The sequence below is a fragment of the Euleptes europaea genome, chromosome 14, assembly GCF_029931775.1.
Source record: "Euleptes europaea isolate rEulEur1 chromosome 14, rEulEur1.hap1, whole genome shotgun sequence".
NCBI classification, from domain to species: domain Eukaryota; kingdom Metazoa; phylum Chordata; class Lepidosauria; order Squamata; family Sphaerodactylidae; genus Euleptes; species Euleptes europaea.
Window position 1 is genome coordinate 28,945,518 of NC_079325.1, and position 19,533 is coordinate 28,965,050.

General features: G+C 50.5%; 2 protein-coding genes across 6 annotated transcripts in view; both read right to left on the reverse strand.

Annotated features, from left to right (window-relative positions):
* Nucleotides 1-996: 996 nt before the first annotated feature.
* Nucleotides 997-6,650, reverse strand: NKX6-3 (NK6 homeobox 3). Its single transcript, XM_056860077.1, has 3 exons — nt 6,166-6,650; nt 2,113-2,282; nt 997-1,224 (listed from the first exon to the last, which is right to left on the reverse strand). Exons 1-3 carry the CDS (start codon nt 6,545-6,547, stop codon nt 997-999), a joined length of 780 nt encoding a protein of 259 aa, XP_056716055.1. The 5' UTR covers nt 6,548-6,650.
* A 4,381-nt stretch (nt 6,651-11,031) lies between these two features.
* Nucleotides 11,032-19,533, reverse strand: part of ANK1 (ankyrin 1) — a 188,879-nt gene continuing 180,377 nt past the window's right edge. For 4 of the 5 annotated variants that reach the window (XM_056860790.1, XM_056860793.1, XM_056860792.1 and 1 more), the window contains 3 exons: nt 17,650-17,715; nt 17,173-17,304; nt 11,032-11,292 (listed from right to left, as the gene is read on the reverse strand). In XM_056860790.1, the coding sequence (XP_056716768.1) occupies nt 17,206-17,304; nt 17,650-17,715 (165 nt within the window). In that variant the 3' untranslated portion in view covers nt 11,032-11,292; nt 17,173-17,205. The remainder of the gene's footprint in view (nt 11,293-17,172; nt 17,305-17,649; nt 17,716-19,533) is intronic. The other variant, XM_056860791.1, reaches the window with a different exon arrangement.

Sequence of the window (19,533 nt, forward strand, 5' to 3'; positions counted from 1 at the left end):
GGCAAACCACTCCAAACTTAACATATGTTCAGAGCATTCTTCGTTATAAATGCCTCACAGGATCCAAAGAGGAACCCTGTCACTGAAAGATGCGGGGTTTGTGAGCCCTGGCTCAAATTAAGAGTGAAGACAGGCATAACATGTAGTGTGGCCTTTAAAATGTCCACCATATAAATGTGCCAGTCAACCTCATTCACTCTGAAACAGGGAAAGCTGGCTATGTGTGTGTGTGTTAAGTGCCGTTAAGTCGCTTCCAACTCATGGCGACCCTATGAATCAATGCCCTCCAAAGTGTCCTATCCTTAACAGCCTTGCACAGATCTTGCAAATCGAGGGCCGTGGCTTCCTTTATAGAGTCAGTCCATCTCTTGTTGGGTCTTCCACTTTTCCTGCTGCCCTCAACTTTTCCTAGCACAATGTTGTGGCACAACCATTTCCTTTAAAACTGGCTGTAGAGGGTGCCTACTGGCTAGTGCTCATTTGGCTAGTCCTCATTACATCACCAACACACCTTCCCACCCCTTAGGAACAGCTTTGCAACTGGTATTAAAATGTTTTGCAGTTTTATTTTTCATCAAGGGAAGGGCGAATGACATATATATGTATAAATGCTGATTGAAAACACCATGGACAATTTGTCTTTAGTATGAGGAGAGGAGGGACTGACCGCAGACTTGCTGGAGTATTTGTGTAAGGCAAGTTGTGCGGCCAGAATCACACTATGCCCAAAGGATCTGTGGTGCACCCTGTTAAAACATTCCCTCTGTCTTCATCCTGTGACCTGCATGCAGTCCAATTGGGAGTTGACAACCTTAATTGGGAGTTGACACCTCTTCTGAGCTCCTCCTCCTTTCAGGACGGGCCTCCCAAGGGGCCCAGGCTACCTGAGGCCTCCCCCTCCCCACCCTCATCATGAACCCCTCAAGTCCAGCTTGCCGATCCAGCCTCCACCCAGTTTGGGCTACAGGTGTCTCCCCTACCAGCAAAGGGCTCCCCTCAGCCACTGTGAGAACCGAGGCCAATGACAGAGAAGGCCGCCCGATGTTTGCGCAAGAGGAGGCGGATCTTCTCATCGTCCGAGTCAGGGTCCAGGGGCTTGTTGTACTCGTCATCCTCATCAGAGATGGAGCGCTCGCCTGGTCCAGCCCCTGTCCGGGGAGAGGACGACGATGGCTCCAGGGCGCTCTTCTTCCTCCATTTGGTGCGTCGGTTCTGGAACCACACCTGGGAAGGAGGTGATGGGATGTGGGTGGTCAGCAATGCCCTGTGCAAAGTGGTTCGAGATGCTAACTTTTCTTCCTGGCAGGATTGGTACCTGGTAAGGTTCCCCCCCCCCCCACTTTCAGGCAAATAGCAGTTCTAAGGGTGAGTTGGGGTAGTTAAAATTGGAATACTAAGGTAATAGGGGAAAGAGTTAAGAATGGCCCAGGACCACAAGCCAATTGCCCCTGCAGCTATTCACTTTAAAAAAAAAAATCTCAGGAGAGTCTAACTCAGATCTCCCATCTGCTCATCTAGCTGCATCCCCCTGAACGGGTGAGCAGGCAGCAGTGTCGCACTGGAGAAGCAGGCAGAACTGAGCTTCTGTTGATGCCATAGGCAGGCATTTGGGGCTTGCTGCTTCTGTCCAGGTGTGGGACAAACAGTCAATTGCCCCAGGCTGATCACCCATGGAGTGCTCCCATGCTAGACAGTGCAGGATTTGTGGCCTGCTAGCAGGTGTCTCTGGCAGATCCCTCACCGTCCATGTTAACAAGATTGCACAGATGCTTACAAGTTCTCTTTAGTCTGAGTCTGCAACTAGTCTTCCTGGAGGGTCACTTCAACATGGGGCTGAGGGGTGGTAGGTTGGCATCCTATCACCCCCCCTCAAAAACGTGGCTTGCCATTAAGTTCAATTGCCCCTTCTTCCAATGACTCTTTTGCCTCAAGGTTGTAGCACCTCTTAGAGGCAGATTTCGGCCAAGGGCCTCCTGTTCCCAACCCACAGATCTTCAGGTAGGCCCCTGACCATCAGCACTGAGTACAGCTCCTGATGCCCTGACTTCCCCATGCACAACTCAAAGGCTAGGGGATCAGCTAGGGTATTGTGCCTAGGTACTGGAGACTCACCTTCACCTGGGATTCACTCATGCCAAGGGAATATGCCAGTCGTGCCCGCTCAGGCCCAGCCAAGTATTTGGTCTGCTCAAAGGTTTTCTCCAGTGCAAAGATCTGGTGGCCTGTGAAGGTTGGCCGCGTGTGCTTCTTCTTGTGGAGGCCATCCCCCATGTGCCCTGTGGCTGTGTGGAGGGAGAGGGGCAGCATGGTCACTGACTGGCACCCGGCAGGCGGAGAGCGACCTATTTCTTAGCAGTGACCCAAAGGCTGAATTGTTCTCCACAGACCTCCCAACAGACAGGGCAGTCCCCACCACCACCTTCCCACACTCACTGCCCACTCCAGCATCGGATTCTTTCTTCCCCACAGCAGCAAAGATGCTTTTAAGAAAGTGCACAAGCTCAAATCGGTTTCTTGGGCCTTGTTCTCACAAATAACCAGTGGCCCTCCAGAGCAGCTGCCTGCCAGGAACTTTCCCAGTAAGTTAAAGGGTCAGTCCACCCCTGCTAGTTTCCTGTGTGCAGAGAGTTGATATCTATATGAAATAATATTTAATTGGGTGGTCACTTGACTTTTGCAATCTGATGTGGCCCAGTCAAGAAACAGATTTACCATCACATCTGTCATTTGTGAGGCTTCAAGTAGCTTCCGGCAATTACATTTGCAGAGATTACAGAGGTCTAACGCCAGGGGTTTGCTGCAGAAAATACACAAAGTGTGGACGACAGGAGTACATCCTTAAAATCTATGAATGCATGCCGGGAAGCCCTGCTTCCCAAACAACATGACTGTCGTTCATGTTTATTCGTTGACTATGGGAAACACACACCAAGTATGATATCCATATGAAGTGAGGGGCTGCTCTTAGAGACCTCCTGATCCAAGCCAGGACACCTACAACTATTAGTTCCCCAAGGGCCCTTTATTCTTTACAGCAGCGACATGGGGGTTGCTTTCTATGGTTTCAATCCACCACACTGTTATAGAACATTTAAAGGCCTGGCACCGTATAGCAGGTCCGACAGGACAAGTCCTTCCCACCGAATTATCACCTCTGCTCTGTGTCGACATAATGGGATGGGAAGGGCCACCAAATTGCCCACGCCTAATGGGAGCTGGGCCTTTCAGCATTACATCAGTACTGTGAGATGAAGCCACAGAAAAGCAGCCTCTGAGGCCACTCACATGAGTACAATGGGCACCCCTCATGAGAGGGATGAACCCACACGCCATATCTTTCTCCACACTGAGACTTGCCTGCCACTTTCCCCTGGCTCTTTGTTTTTTTTTTTGTTTTTTTTTCATACCTGAAATTTTGCAAGCAAAGCTTTTGGAGGAAACCTGCTTAATTTCTGTGACCGTTGAGAGCACCGGTGCACGATCTGGATACATAAGCACACGGGGGAAGAAAAGACACAACTGTGGGCGTGAGAGGTGGAGTGCGCTGGCTGCCATAACCCCACTCCCATCACCCTGCTTCAACCCACTGAAGCTGACACATCCCCCACCAAAACTCAAACAGCCATAGTAGACATGATGGCAGCAGAGCCCTCCGGCATTCCCATGCCTCATAGACAAGTAAAGTACTGAGGGCACAATTCTGACTTTTCAGTTCCAGAATGTCAACATCATTATTAGCTCTTAAGATGTTGTGGCGAAGAGACTGAGCTATGATCCAAGAGCTCTGCAGTTCAGATCTCACCTCTGAAAATGAGGTTACTCAGTGCCTTTTCAAGGAGCTGTGGGGCCGGAGGCAGAGCGCATACTTTGCATGCAGATGGTCTCGGGTTCAATCCTTGACATTCCCAGTCAAAACAGCACCACCGGTGATAAGGAGAGCTGCTGCCAGTTAAAGCGAGATGGGCCAACAGTCTGACTCCGCGTCAGGCAGCTGCATAAGCCTTGAGTGTGGGGAGCTGAAGCCTTCCTTATCCCCCCCCCCCCCCGATTGCCCCAGGCACTTGCCCTCCAGTATGGGTGCCTAACCACCGAAAGGAAAGCCACGGGGATTTCTGCTCTGCTTACCAACACGCCCCCTTTCATTCCAAAATCACACCCACAACCCCTTCCCTTATACATGGACCTGGTCAAACCAATGGAGCTGCCCTGTCACTGACTGTCCTCTGGCCATAGACTCCCTGTCACTGTCCTCCTCAGTGGCAATCCCACTTACTAACATTTCAGTATGTCAGGCTGTTGGGAGAGGCACATGAGCAGGGCCAGGGGAAGAATGGGGGCGACCCTGTGCTTTTGCACGCCCTGGCTGTGTGAAAGGGCATTCCTCTGCCCAGCAGTGTGTTTCCCAACCTGGTGACGTCCAGAGGATGGAACTCCGGGCCCATACCAATTCAGCCTTGGCAGTGGGGTTCTGACAGCCTGAAGAGGAGAAGACTGAGAGGGGATATGATAACCATCTTCAAGTACTTGAAGGGCTGTCACATAGAGGAGGGTGCCGAGTTGTTTTCTGTTGCCCCAGAAGGTCGGACCAGGACCAATGGGTTGAAATAAAATCAAAATAGTTTCCGTCTAGACATTAGGAAGAATTTTCTAACTGTTAGAGTGATTCCTCAGTGGAACAGGCTTCCCCAGGAGGTGGTGAGGTTTTTAAGAAGAGGCTAGATGGCCATCTGTCAGCAATGCTGATTCTATGCCCTTAAGCGGATGATGAGAGGGAGGGCATCTTGGCCATCTTCCAGGCATGGAGTAGGGGTCACTGGGGGTGTGGGGGGAGGTGGTTGTGAATTTCCTGCATTGTGCAGGGGGTTGGACTAGATGACCCTGGTGGTCGCTTCCAACTCTGTGATTCTATGGGCTGAAATGGGGAAGAGAATTTGGGGAGGGAGGGTGGAGCATGCCCCCTCCCTTCAATCCGTGGGGGTGGTGTCACCCGGGGCCCTCTCCCCTGCGCCTGTCTCACCCTGGGTGGCTGTCGCCTCTTGCACAGTTCTTTTATTGGGCCCCATATCAGCAGCCCTCGGCTACCTGGCGCCGGCAGTCATTCCAAGGAGCATTTGTGTGGGCAGCTGACAGCAAAGTTTGCTTGACTCCAGCAACCACTCCCATCACTTGGGGGAAGGAGCACAGAGGAAGGGCTGAGAATTCACTTGCCTCCTCTGGGCAATCAGGTAGATTTTCCCTGCATTGTGCTGGAAGTCAAACTAACTTTTTGGGAGGTAGTGGTCAATTTCTAAAAAAAATAATACAAAAGAAAGCAGAGGCGTGCCACAGCTGCAGAGCATTTGAGAACCAAGCCCTTCAGCGGGGAACTTGCCTCAATCCCAGAAATGTGCCAGCCACCCACTGTGGCAGCAGCTCTGCACATGCTCAAGGGCACGTGGCTTTTGCCCTCAGCATCTCTGGTTGCTCTTCCCTGCTGCTTTTTTGTCATCTCCCTCCCTGCTAAAAATGATGGTGCCATCGTAAATGGAATTACACCCATCTAAAAACAGAGTAGGTTTAGAAGGGTGTAACTCAGTTTAGGTTGGCACTCTTAGGCTGCCAGCTCCTCAGAGCAGTGACCTGTTCTGTCACTGGGGCCACTGATGGCAGGATAGAAATATGACCACATTAACACTGATGCTTCCACCTCTTCCCTCTCTTCAAACCCCTTCTCAGCAAACCCACGGCATCTGTGAAATCCTGAATGTGACACCCTCTAATCCTTATCCTCAGCTGAGGCAAATCCTACCTTCGTCTATTTGTTCTGTTTTCCTGTCTTTTTCCCTTCACTCACACTGTTTCCACCCCCTCCCCCTCCCACACACACACACACACAGTTGCAATTCACATTGTAAGCTCATTGGGGCAGAGACCCAATTGTAGTACCCGGGAAAGCACCATGTACATGAGTGGTGCAATAAAAAACATAATTTCTTTATGTATTCTAAGGCTAAACCAGCACTGAAAACAGGTTCCAGGACCAAACCATGGCTTGGATTATGCTTCTATGATTGCCCTTTATTACCAAAAGCAAGGGTTTCCCCTGCAAAATAAATAAATAAATGGAGTTAGTGGGCAGCCAGCTTGTCCCCTAACAATGCCCCCCATGCCTGGTTGGTTACTTACGGTTGCCACATGGCCGACCTCCGTGCCAGTCCTGTCCTGTGTCTGCCCAGTAGCTCCTGCCCCGGGCTGAGTATTCATTCCCTGCTTTGGAGAAGTTCCCCACTTGGGACCCGTAGTAGATACTCTGGGTGCCCAGTCCATTGAATCCGCCAATGTGGGAGTACCCAGAGAGGAGGGTGCTGTTTGGTGGAGCCACGGGTCTGCTTAGGATATCGCTGATGCCGTGCGGGGTGCCGGCCGCCAGCTGGGCGCTGAGTCCCGGCGGGCTGAGCTTGTAGAAGGAGTTTTGCACAGCGTACTGGCACATGGGGGCTTTCACCTCTGGGAAAGGGGGCAGAGAAGGGTTGTTGAGTAGGAAGGTTCCCTGCAGGTTGGAGTCCATGGTTTTGCAGCTTGCTGGGAGACGGTGAGAATGGGCGTCCAACCACACAGCCTCTAGACTTCCAGGGGTGCACTGCACGGAAACAGTGCCATCCCTGCGAGACCCGAGGGGGTCCTCTGGCCAGTCTTGCCTGACAGCACCTTTGCCGGTGCCCAGGTAGCTGGTACCCCCGAGCCGTGCCGCTCGCCAAGGCAGCTGCAGCTCAAGCCCATCGGGTGTCTGGCTTGCGGGCCCCCATGAGCCCAGAGACTCTGAAACCAAGACTGACCGGCCACCAAGTTTAACTTCAAGAGAAGCTACCTTTCTTCTGATAAAAGATGGGGCTTATTAGAATACCGGGCTTCGGTTGGCTGATGTGCTGGGTCCCCCAGCTCTCATTGGACCGGGCAAGGGCAGGACCTCGATTGGCTGTTCCTAAACAAATTACCCTTTGAAAGATCGACGGTCAACACCAGAACCTTAACGCTTGGATAAGCTGCTGGAGCAAGGGGTGGGGGGAAGAGGCAGAGCCTGCCTGCGTCTTGGGTGTGTGATGGATTAGAGTGGGAGGGATGTGCATGCATTGCATGTATAGATGCGTGGCAGCGAGAGCAATAGGCACAGCTGGCGATGCAGCTTTGCAGTGGATGGACACAATAACAGGGGAGTGCGACAGAAGGACTTTGGGAGAGAACGGCGGGTGCCATGCGTGACAGTCAGGAAAAGCAGCAGTGTGAGAGACGGGCAGATCCAGCCCAGGGAGAGCACAGCCCACTAGGACTGAATGGGAGTTGTGCAGTCCTGTTAATTCCAGTGGGACTTGAGCAGGATTTGCTGCTGGGTTGTGCCCCGTATTAATTCTGTGGACAGCGGGTTTCTGTTCGACCGGCCGTCATACTTAGCAAACACTTGGGCAGCTCTGGGTCGGCTGTGAAGACATTTATAACTGTGTACGACCGAGAGAACAAGACAGAAACGCACACACAGAGGTCTTTTTCACACATGCAAGGGAATGAAGTGGCAGGATTTCAGGTGGTAGAAAGAAAACCAGCACAGCATACAAGAAAGAGGGGGTCGAATTTTTCTGCCTGCTGAGCTGGTTTTCTATTTGCAGTGAGAGGTTTGTTTTTTAGTGCAAAACAACATTCTAAGCTGAAATTCTCCACCTGCGGCCTGAACACCTTCCTACCACCCCACAGCTCTACCACCTTGTTCTCCTGCGCATGTGAGCTGGATGGGCAGACAAGCCAGGGTTTGAGGGGTGACACGAATGGAAGGAGTGGCTTATTTCCGTGGAGAGTGAGAGGTAGATTTATGATATACTCAGGAAATAGTTCTGAGACTTGTCAGTTTTATCTCTTGTACCTTTGAAAGTAGATCCCATGGGAGTTTCATGTCCCTACCCTCCTTTTTAAAAAAAATGCAAAGTAGCTTGGAGGTTGTGATACACTGCAGAAGTACATGGGTAGACGGTCTCCTTAACAGCAAGTTCCTACTAGTAGAGCTGTTCCTGGGTCTGCTGTGCACCTTGAAATCGCCCAAGGTCACAGAGAGAATGCAACGTTTGTGGCCCCTCTCACCAGCTCAGCTTCCTCCCTTACCTGCTCAGCAGCGCAGATCGGATTTGTGAATTTCTACACAAAACCAGCAACAGCAGTTGTGACAGCTATCAGAATATGACAGCTATCAGAATATCCTACAGCGATTCATTCTGTAAGTTTTATCATGCACTACTGACTTGAGAATGGAACATCCACCTCCACAGAAATGCATTTTTAGGGAGATTCCCCCCAATGCTGGAGTATCCTGAGTCAACTGGATCAACCATGCCAAGACAAAAAATATCAAAAAGACAGCTCTCCTAGAACTGCAGGCTGCAGGAGGTAGATTGCATTTTGGAATGTCCCCAATAAAATAATTCCTGGTGTATACAAAAGTAACCCACCACAGAGAGGCTATGCCGGATACTTTCTTCATGATATGCTAGTTTTCTACTTTTTAACCACTGGAAACTACTGTTTTTAAAATGTGATTCTCTTGCTCAACCACACACACACACACACACACACACACACACACACAGTTCACACACATCTTAGGAATCAATCAACTTTGGGCGGTGCATCTTCTTAACACCTCCACGCTAACAGCAGCATACAACTAAAATCGTCTCTAGGCCTTGTTTGCTGGCAGCTTTTAAAATTCCTGAGTAGCTGGAATGTTCATAAATATTCCATAATATCTCAGCAACAGCGGAGCTGATAGTTTTTCATGTTGATCAACTGAAACCAGGGTTCTCCCAGGCAATAACTGTGTAGTGTTCAAGGGCTGGAACCCGTGTTCACTTCGTTTCCTCCCCTCTCTTGTCAAGCCTATCGAATGAAGGAGACAAATCACTGAACTCCCCTATTTTTTCCCCCAGACTCATGCTTTGATCTGATGCCTCGTTTGTGACCCCAGTAACTGCCCCTTGATGCTATCCAAATTTAGCTTGGACCCCATGATTAGACAAGTAACGTCGGGAAGCCAGTCAAGAAGAAGCAGCAGCAGAGCCTATATTGGTTGGTGTTGATTTATTTATTAAGTTGGACTCTGGTAGCTGGTGGACAAAGGAGGATGGTCTATACATCGGGGTGAGGGATGAAGGGGGAGGGCGGGAAGAATAAGGAGGAGCCAAAAGGCTCATCTTTTCATAACAATAAAAAAGGAACTAAAAGTAATTTCAAAACTTCTAAAAAGCATCTAGAGTGCAGACGGCAGCATTCTCTAGGCATCACCCTCCCCTACAGCTCCTACTAGCGATCAGCGGGCAAAGCAGCACCCGGCAGGCAGGCGAGTGGGCGCAGTTCACAGCTCAGTTTCCTACGCACTACAGGAGGCCAAAGCATGGGGTGGGGAGCCCACGCTAATATTCTATGGCAATGCTGTGTCAGCAATTTGGAGGGGTGGGGCAGGGGGGAGGTTGCACAGGGCATGTGTCATGGGGGTGGGGGGGACAAGGGGTTGGATGCTCTGTACCCCCCGCATGTCCTCTTGGGGCAGCTCTTCTCTCTGGGGAGATGCCCGATGCCATCTGAATGGCTCTTTCTCCGGCTCTCGCCGGCACCCCCCTCCCTTTCTTCTCCACCCGGGGGGCATACACACTTGTCAAGCCCCGAATACCTCGCAGATGCCCCCGCTGCCCTACCTCCTGGGGCTGCCGGCAGCATCTGTATGTGGAATATTAACAGTGGGTGGGCCCTTCCCTTCTAGACGCCGCCGCCTTGGCACGTTCCCAGAGAGAAGAGCTGGAAAAGTTGTGCATCTCTCAGTAAACAGGGGCCACTTCACATCTCTCCTAGGTCCAAGGATGGTTGCCGAAGGTGGGCACGCGGCAACCAGTCAATATGCCTCCCCCGCCCCAGCTTCCCTGGAGCAAACGCCATCTCTTGAACATGCCTGGGACAGCCACCGCCGGAAAGGGTCCAGATATTGCTTGAGGCAGCAGTCCCAGGGTTCAGAGTTGGCTGGAAAAGAGACGGGGGACTAGGGAAGGCAGGATTCCCCAAGCACCTAGAGATGGGGATGGGGCAGTGAGTCCCGGCTGTGGTGGCACATTCTCTGGTGGGAGAAAAAAAAATCAGAGAGCGGCACCACACACCCTGTTGGCCACTACTTATTATGGAAGTTGGGGCAGGGGGGATTCAGTTATTCTCCAGCTAGGAGTGGTCCAAGAAAAACTGGCAGATGCCATGTCTGTGCTGAGTGTGGGGGACCCTTTTCGGGTCCCTTCCTGGTGCAGAAGCACAGGTAAGGTAGCAACGGAACTCCGCACCTCTCCTGAGCGACAGATTGTGCTGGGTGGAGCCAGGCGTCGGCACAAGCAGGCAGCTACACTCTTCCAGCCCGGGGCCAAATTGCGAGAAGCATCCCGAGGGGATCGAATGCAAGTGTGCCTGGCACACACGTAGGGGTTGGCGGGGGCTAATGCGCTAGCCCTTCTCTCCCCATCTTCTTTTCCACCCCCCAACCACCCCCCTGTGTGTGTTTGTGTGTGAGAGAGAGTGAGAGATGAGCATAGGAGACGGCTTCCAATAACTCCTAGCCCTTCCCACCTCTGTTCCACAAGCTGCTGGTGGCTTGCAGAGGTTACTGGGGAGCTGAGCCAATGCAATCCTGCCGAATGTCCCTAATTGTGTTTGCATAGTAGGTATCTGTTCATGTCATATACACAAGGTTGAGCAACTGTCCAGGTCACACTTTCCATCGGAACCAGGTGAGAACAGGGTGGAGGGGGTCCTGGGTGGCCCTCGGTTGCTTCCTGCCTCCTGGGCCTGAAGACCTTCGCTAGATGCTCTTCTCTGGAAACGCTTGGGCACCACAGACGGACGTAGCGTAACTGAGCACAGAGCCGGCGGGAGGGCTGAGCAGGGGTGGGTGGGATGGCCGATGAGCTCCGTCCAGCGTACTCCTTCCCCAGGAGGCCGAGGCGTCACGTCAAGAGGGGGCTTTGGAGAGGACCCCACCCCCTGCAATTGCATTTCCCCCTTCCTAGGTTTCCTGATCCAGGCTTTGAGTCAGGAGGAAGAACTGTAGCTCATGCGTCTGCAGTCAGTCGGTCATGCGAATAGGACAGTTAAAGTTATGTCTCATACGGAAATCATGCCATTAACCTAAAGAATCATGGGCAGCCAGCTCTGGGCTGGTGAGCTAGCAGCTCCACTCGCCTGGCCATGTGGAGGGCACGAGGGGGGTGGAAGTCAGTGGGTCGGTGTTGAGGTGAAGCCCTGGGGGAAAGAGAGAGAAGAAGACTGAGTTAGAGCCACCAAAAAATCTGCACTGCTGCACTTTGCTTGCGTCAGGGGCTGGGGGCACATCTATGCCACACACCCAAGCTAATGTCATAATCATTTGCTCTCCCCAGGGAAACTGTGGGAACTGGAGTTCTGTAAGGAGGGAATTACTATTCCCAGTATTCTTCTTCCCAGTTTCACCATGGCCATTTATGCTTGGTAATCAGCAGCGCGTTCCAGGCTGAAGTGCCCCGCATATTTTTTTGAGTTCTGCACGCTGAACCATCATTCAGGAAGTGACTGCAAAGCCGGCGCATACCTACTTCGCATTTCTTAAGAGCCCCTTTAATGCGACCTTTTGTGTTTGCTCCGTCCCCACACCGAAAAATCCCCTCAAGGAAGAATGCAAAATGACAGCCACACTTTAGCTATGCAAACGGTGGTTGGCTAATGGAAGGAACAAAGGAGCAGGCAAGTCGGGGGGATGAAATGTCTCCTTTTGCATCAGGACTGCGAGTAAGTATTTTAAAGGTTGCATTTTTAAAAAGAGCTTTGAGGGAGCATCAAAATTGGCCCCGCATAAATGCCCCAAAAGCGAAATTCAGGGCAAACTGGAAGGTTTAGGCAAAATTTTGGAGGAATTTCAAGGGCACAACAAAAATTCAGTATGACCAACCACATTTTTTAGAAATGTGTTTTGCACCTTCTTAGGTTGCCCCCAAATTTAGCTACACAATAAACTGGAAAATCCATCTTTGTGCCCCACAACAGAGATTTCTAGGGACGCCAAAGACGTTGTGACAAAAGCGAGCGAAATTTCTGGGGTAGTGTTATTCGTTCCACATATCTGCCACTTCAGCTGGGAGTATACATCTGCCACTACAGCATACAACGGCAGAAAGTGACATTCAAGCTTCCCTTTGGAATGACCACACTTTACAGAGATGCTTCCCATACATCCAGCTGTGTGATGAAGTACAAACCGAGAATGGACGAAGAGTGGAGGCCTTGAACAACCAGGTGTTCTATTCAGATTACTTATAAAGTTACTGACTTGCAGGCTTATAGACTTTTTGTTTTTGTAGTTTTAAAATGGCATCAGTTAGGTCAAGCAAATTATTAACCACCACAAACACTGCAGACTCCGGCCCTCTGCACTCAGGGCACAACTACATGTTAACCTGGCAAAGGCATGTCACTCAAAACAACGTTTGCTGAGATTTTGCAAGTGTGGGGATTTGCAGGAGAGGACCAACTGTCAGTTGTCCCTCAAAAATGTCTCTCCCCCCCCCCCGAACTGGATTTACGTTCCATTCAAGAAACAAAGAACAGCAGCCACGGATGCTTTTGCAGGAGGGAAACAATGGATAAGGTGACAGCATAGCACCATCTCCTACCTCCCAATTCTCCTTCACAGGTGATCTCCCCTCAGCCCGTACATTTACCTTATGAGAAAAACATGGGTTTGGAGACCTTGTCAAGGATCCATGCTGACCTGGTTACTTTTTGAGAAGCAGAGTGCAAGAGCTCTTGTCTAGTGGGGGGTGGATCACTCCGTTCTCTCTTAGAATTACACAACAGGTTTAACAAGGACCTGTTTTCTTGGATGATATATTGCCAGGCCTCAAGATGCTGATGAAGGTGAAGATCAAATTGAGAGATACAGTGAAGGGAATCAAGGACTGCATTTGGAGGCAACTCGTGTTTTAGAACACTGTGAGTTGGATCAGGTTTTAGAGGAGGACTTTTGAAACACAGAGGAATAGGATTTGACCCCATAGCAGGTGTCCTTGGAATTAGAAGGCTATGTCATGTTGAAGATGGTTGTGGAGAGGGCTCCAAGTTGAAATTGCTTAATGCTGTGGTTGGTACTACAGTCACAGATATGGCAGTTCCAGAAAACCAAAAGTAGCAGCATTGAAGCAGGAAATAAAGATTATAGTGAAAGATGGGAAGGTTGCTTCTTGGGGCAGGTTCCTGCCTTCTCTTTTTCGGCCTTGTTTCCAAGGGAGGAAGTGGCCAATACTTCCACTTCAAGACCCCTCTTCTTAGCTAAGCTGGTGTTTGGGAGTTGAGGTTTCAATACTGGGTCAGGTGTTAACAATGGTATTTGAGGGGCCAAATCCAAAACAGACGGGTCTTGTAGGGACCGATGTCATCAAAGCCTGAGCCAGAGTGACACAGCCTGGCGCCTTCAGACACAGCAGCAATAACAATACTATGGGAGGCCAGCCTGGTGGAAACCGTCACTGTCCTCAACTGTATGCCTGGTGGAACAGCTCAGTTTTACAGGTCCTGCGGAATTGCTTCAGGTCCCGCAGGGCTTGACCCTCACTGGGCATAGCATTCCACCAGGCTGGGGCCAGGGCCAAAAAGGGTCCGGCCCTGGTCGAAGACAGCTGGATGCTTTTTGGGCCTGGGTCAAATCCCTATTCAGCCATGAAGCCAACTGCTGTTCTCACAGCCTATTCTACCTCACAAGGCAGTAGAGAGGATAATACCAGATAAGCTCTGTGCACGACGTTTTGAGCTCTTGGGAGGAAGGATGAGATAAAGGAGGTAATGGAAAGTCCAAGTAAGTGCAATAACACAGAGCATGCCACAGCTATGTGGGACAAGCCAACACATCCGTAGATATGTGGGGTAAAGGATGGCAACAGCACTGAAAGATCTCGCAATGCAAAACGAGGCCCTTCTCCCCATTCACCCCGCTTCCCAGTGCCGATGCACTAGACAGGCAAGGAACAGCATATTTGGGCCTCTCCAAGGGAAGCCCTCTTTCAAACATTCAGACTTGGGCCTCCGGTAGGGAAGGAAGCAACTAAGACAGCAACACAGACTGACAAACACACATACACAATATCAAATGAGTGCAGGGAAGCCACTGCCAGCTCCCAAACAGAGCAAGCAAGGTAAAAGGTAAAGGTAAAGGTCCCCTGTGCAAGCATCGGGTCATTGCTGACCCATGGGGTGACGTCACACCCCGACGTTTTCTAGGCAAACTTTGTTTACGGGGTGGTTTGCCAGTGCCTTCCCCAGACATCTTCTCTTTACCCCCAGCAAGCTGGGTACTCATTTTACCGACCTCGGAAGGATGGAAGGCTGAGTCAACCTTGAGCCGGCTACCTGAAACTGACTTCCGTCAGGATTGAACTCAGGTCGTGAGCAGAGCTTGGACTGCAGTACTGCAGCTTACCACTTTGTGCCATGAGGCTCCTACTTCTCATTTTGGATCCAGAAAGGAAGCCCCTTTAATAGCTGCAGGAAGAGAGAAGTACCACTGCCCTGCTTCTCTTCTCCCACAGCAGCTCTGCAAGCCATGCATGGATTGCTCCAGCTAAGATCCAGCCCTCCGTGCAGGCCACTAAAGGCTCAGGAGCCAAGCCCCTCTTCCCCCTTTGAGATCTGCACAGCAGACAGAAGCTCAGCAGTGGCTGCGTAACCAACAGTACTGGACCCCAAACCCCACCAAGGCAACTAATTCAAGGGCACAGGAAGCTTTTGAGGACCACCAGATTTCAACCTAATGTTCAGGTCCTTCAATCATTCTATTCAGAAGGGAGAAATTTGGCAGCAGCGGCAGCCGCTTCTCCCATCATAGTGAGGGAAAGGTGCACTGTCAAATGTTGCTGTGATTAAAGACCCAGGAAGCCTGCCTTAGCCGAACTTCGACAGCCTGGGAAAGAACACAAGACCAGACTAATGGCCCATATAGTCCAGCATCCTGTGTCACGCTGTGGTCAAACCAGTTGCCCGGAGAAAGAAAAGTCTTTTTGTGGCTTTCAGAGCCAATCAGTAGGGGAGGCACAACTCTTTTGTAGTCAAGAGGGTTGGCTCACTCTGTTCCTCTTCTGCAAAGCCATATTATCCCTGGGACTGACCAGTGAAGACTGATTCTTCATATATGTGAATTGCAACTTTATAGATGCAAAGGAGAGCCAGTGTGGTGTAGTGGTCAAGAGTGGTGGTTAAGAGTAGCGGACTCTACTCTGGAGAACCGGGTTTGTTTCCCCAGTCCTCCACATGAAGCCAGCTGGGTGACCTTGGGCTAGTCACAGCTCTTAGAGCTCTCTCGGCCCCACCTACCTCACAAGGTGCCTGTTGTGGGGAGGGGAAGGGAAGGTGACTGTAAGCTGCTTTGAGACTCCTTAAAGGCAGAGAAAAAGCATGGTATAAAAATTAACTCTTCTTCTTTCTGAGCAATGCCTAAACGCAGGCCCTTAACAGGAGACCATTTTGTCTCCTTGGGGGAAGAGAAACCCACAAGCCTCCTCCTCCCCTCAACCATCTCTGGGCCCCTGTCCTACCTCTCGCTCTGGGCTTGAGAAGGAAGGGAAAGTCATGGGTCAGTGGCTTATCACCCACTTTACACGAGCCCGGTCATAGGTTCTATCCCTGGCATCTCCAGTTAAAGGACATCAGATAGCAGGAGATGGGGAAGATCTTTGTCACCTGAGACCCTGTAGAGTTACTGCCAGTCAGAGTAGACAATACTGGGCTAAGCTGACCAATGGGTATGACACCAGTGTTAAGGCAGCTTCAGATGTTCACAGGCACCCCTGGAGATATGGAGATGCCTACTGGCTAAGAAGGGGTTAGGCATATTTATGAAGGATAGGCCTATTGGTCTTGCAGGTTAGATGGAACCACCATGTTCAGAGGCTGGTTAATATCTGTTTTTAGGAGTAACGGCAGATGTATCAGTTGCCCTCTTACTCTCCCCCCTCCTAAATTTCCCCATTTTTGAACAGGCCAGGACTCCCCCTCTTGAAGGCAGGAGAGGGAGAGATAGCAACCTGCCCCAGGTAATCTGGACTAATATGTAGTTCACATGGCAGGAGCAAGATCAGGAAACAGCACTGCAGTGCACATGACCCTCCAATCCTCTGCATGCTGCATTCTCCTCCTCCCACCCCCCGCCGCCGCCCCCGGGCAGTAATTCCCAAAGGGTTTGGCATAAGAAATTAAATAGTAAATCAAAATCCCTTGTGATCCCAAAGACTAACAGAGGAATTTCTGCTCCTGCTCTGAGATTGCCTCGATACTGCTGCACGACTAGATCCATCAATCACTCCCACTTTATCTGTGCCCCACTGAGGCTGGATATTGCATCTCTACATGAACCATTGCTCTGAGCATGCCAGTCAGAAGATCCAGACATAAATGTAATTCATGTAGGAGAAACGGGGTAGAATGTTCTTGCACACTCGAAAAATAAACGGGGGGGGGGGAGGGTAAGAGTGAAGAACTTCTCCAATCTTCATGCAGATCAAAAGTCATCTACCAAACATTTGGACACTGTCTTTAGGGACTTGTAACCAGAGCTCTCAAGAGGCTGACACATAATAGCGATGCAGCGGGTACAGAATGATCTTTCCTTGGCCTTGTGGTATTACAGCTAAGGCTGTGTGGATTTCAGTCAATTAACTGATGCCATCTGCATAAATCTGGATACAAACAAAAATAATAGTTCTAAATAAAAAAAGTACGCTTCTGTTGTTTAAGGCAACACGCTCAAGTTACAACAGGTATCATCTTGGAAGAGGAGAGAAGGAAGAATGGTGCTTTCCACTTATCATTTCCCCCCAAATCCTTGTTTTTAAAATGTAACATCCAATGAATGGGGTCACCTTCTTAATTCATCTAACCAATTAGCTGACTACAAGGTATATCTGTAGCTGCATCCCAAACATTTCAGTCCCACAACCAATGGTAACGAGATAGGACCAAGAAGGCTGGGTAGGCCTTCCGGTTGGGAGGGGGCAGCAGATTGCAATCCAAGGCTGAGTCTAGGAGGGGAAGCTCACAGGTGTCACCACCACTTACCCCCACCCCTCCCTTCCCAGCCACTAGTAAGAACAAAGGGGTGTTTACCTCCAAAGAGGCCACTCGAGGGGGGGAGGGGTGTCACTGCTTCCCCCTTTTCAGGCTGGCTCGTTTCACTATGTGAGCCCCCATCCTGCCCCCGAGCAGCTCCGATCTCGGGACACTCCCTTGAGCCTCCTCCTGGGGAACAGCAGCAAGAAACAGCAAAGCGGGACACAGACAAACCCACGGGGAGCGCGGACGGACAGACAGACAGAGAGACACAAGGAGAAGGAAGTCAGAAGGCCAGTGACAGCGCAGTAGTAAGAAGTCTGAACTGGGGGAAAGGGGAGGAGGGAGATTGTGGGTGGAGCGGGAAGCAGAAGACAGAGAGGAGGCAGCCAGAGCCCTGGGGCCGAACCACTGCCCACTGGGCTTGGATACCTTGCTGCGTGCACTCTCCCACTGCCCAGTGGCACATTTCAGGAAGCCATCAGTCTCAGCTTCCAGCTCTACATGCTTCTGTAAGGATCCCTTGATAATCACCTCTTCGTGTTGCCGCCCATCGCCCATACTGTCGGTGTCCAGCCTCCGCACCACCTTCCGGATAATCTGAAATGGATGGGTAAACGTTACAAGCAGGCTCCAAGTCTCCTGGCCTTTCGAATGACTCTGCCCATTCTTTTTTGCTGTGTCCTAAGCTTTGGACTGACCCTAGAAGCTAAAATGACTAAACTGAGGCTGTCGTACTTTGGACACATTATGAGAAGACAAGAGTCACTGGAAAAGACAACCATGCTAGGAAAAGTTAAAGGCAGCAGGAAAAGAGGAAGACCCAACAAGAGATGGATTGACTCTAAAAAGGAAGCCACGGCCCTCAATTTGCAAGATCTGAGCAAGGATAGGACACTTTGGGGGACATTGATTCATAGGGTCGCCATGAGTCGGAAGTGACTTGACAGCACTTAACACACACACACAAGCTTTGAAATCCTTCTTGGAACCCCCATGGGATGTGGCTTCCCAGCCTCTTCTTCAAACCCTTTTCTGCCAAGCCTTTGCCCCAGTCTGCATCTCCAACACACTTTACTACCTGCATTTTATCCTGACTACCTGTGCTGTCCACTAAAAAAATGTAGTAAACACAATAATAAATATAGTGGGCTTGGAGTGACCAAAACTCTTAAGAATTTTTATTTATTCATTAGCCTGTTAATAATATCACCTTCCTTCATCTCATCGTAAATCCAAAATGATGAATCCATGGTGAATTAAAACAAATTCTTAGATCTCTAATATAAAAATGGCATTCCATATATATTATACTGCTACAATTCTTACAACAGGTAGATCAGTATTTTTATGCCCATAGGGCAAAGGAAGGTGTGGTGGGGTTAAAGCAAAGAGGGAGCAGCTATCTAAAGGCCACTAATGAGTTTGAGCTGAGCTAAAATCGAAATGGGGACGTTCTAGATAACAGCTCAGTCTCTGAGCCACAATTTTATACCAGCTCTGCAATTCTGACTGTAAGTTCCTCGAGAGCAGCACCTTTTGCATCATCATCATCATCATCATCATCATCGGCGTCATATCATTAAGGCCTGCACACTGTCTCCCAATCCTCCTCTCCCCCGCCCATTCAGATCTGGCGCTGGAATACCTCCTCACAGCTAAGAACTTGAGACTCTTTCCATATGTGCCCTAGCAATGGATCACCGAGGACAGCATTCAACCTCTCCTCCTGCCCCAAATCTCTAGGGGTGGATCTTGCCTCAGTATAAGCATTCACACCTCTATACAGCTGCTAGCCTGTTACCAAGGCGTCAGAGGACCCCATCAAGTAATCCTTATAAGCTTGACTGAAGTCTTTTCCTCTTTGTCTTTTAAAAACAATTCCAGGGTCATATTTGCCTCCTCTCCTAGCCCCCTTGGCGTTGTCCCTGCTCCTAATCCAGACACAACTCTGCGAGCTTTGTATTCCTCCTCTGACACAGTACAGAGACAACTTACCCTCTCTTCTCTTTATCGCCCTCTTGCCAATTCCCGCAGCTCATCCAAAAGTCCAGTTTAGCTGACCACAGAATTTGAGCCAGGATAGAGGCTGCTCTCCCCATGACAGCTGCACAAGGGATTCTGGACACCATTAAGAGCGTCAGAGCGGAAGACAGGCATATCTGGGTCCAGGGCCGGTCTTAGCCAAAGTACAACAGCGGCAGCTGCCCTGGGCCTCATGCTTGGGAGGCGGCCACCCATGGCCTACCACCCCCCTGGAAGGAGTTCGAAAAAGAACAGGCTCCTGCCATCATTCCCACCTGCCCCATCTGGGGCTTGGGCTGCCAGCTTCTGGCAACAGTGATGGTTCCTGCCCACCTCACACAGGGTAAAGGCCACCCCTTCCTTGGCCCCAGTGTGGGTGGCAGTGAATCTAAG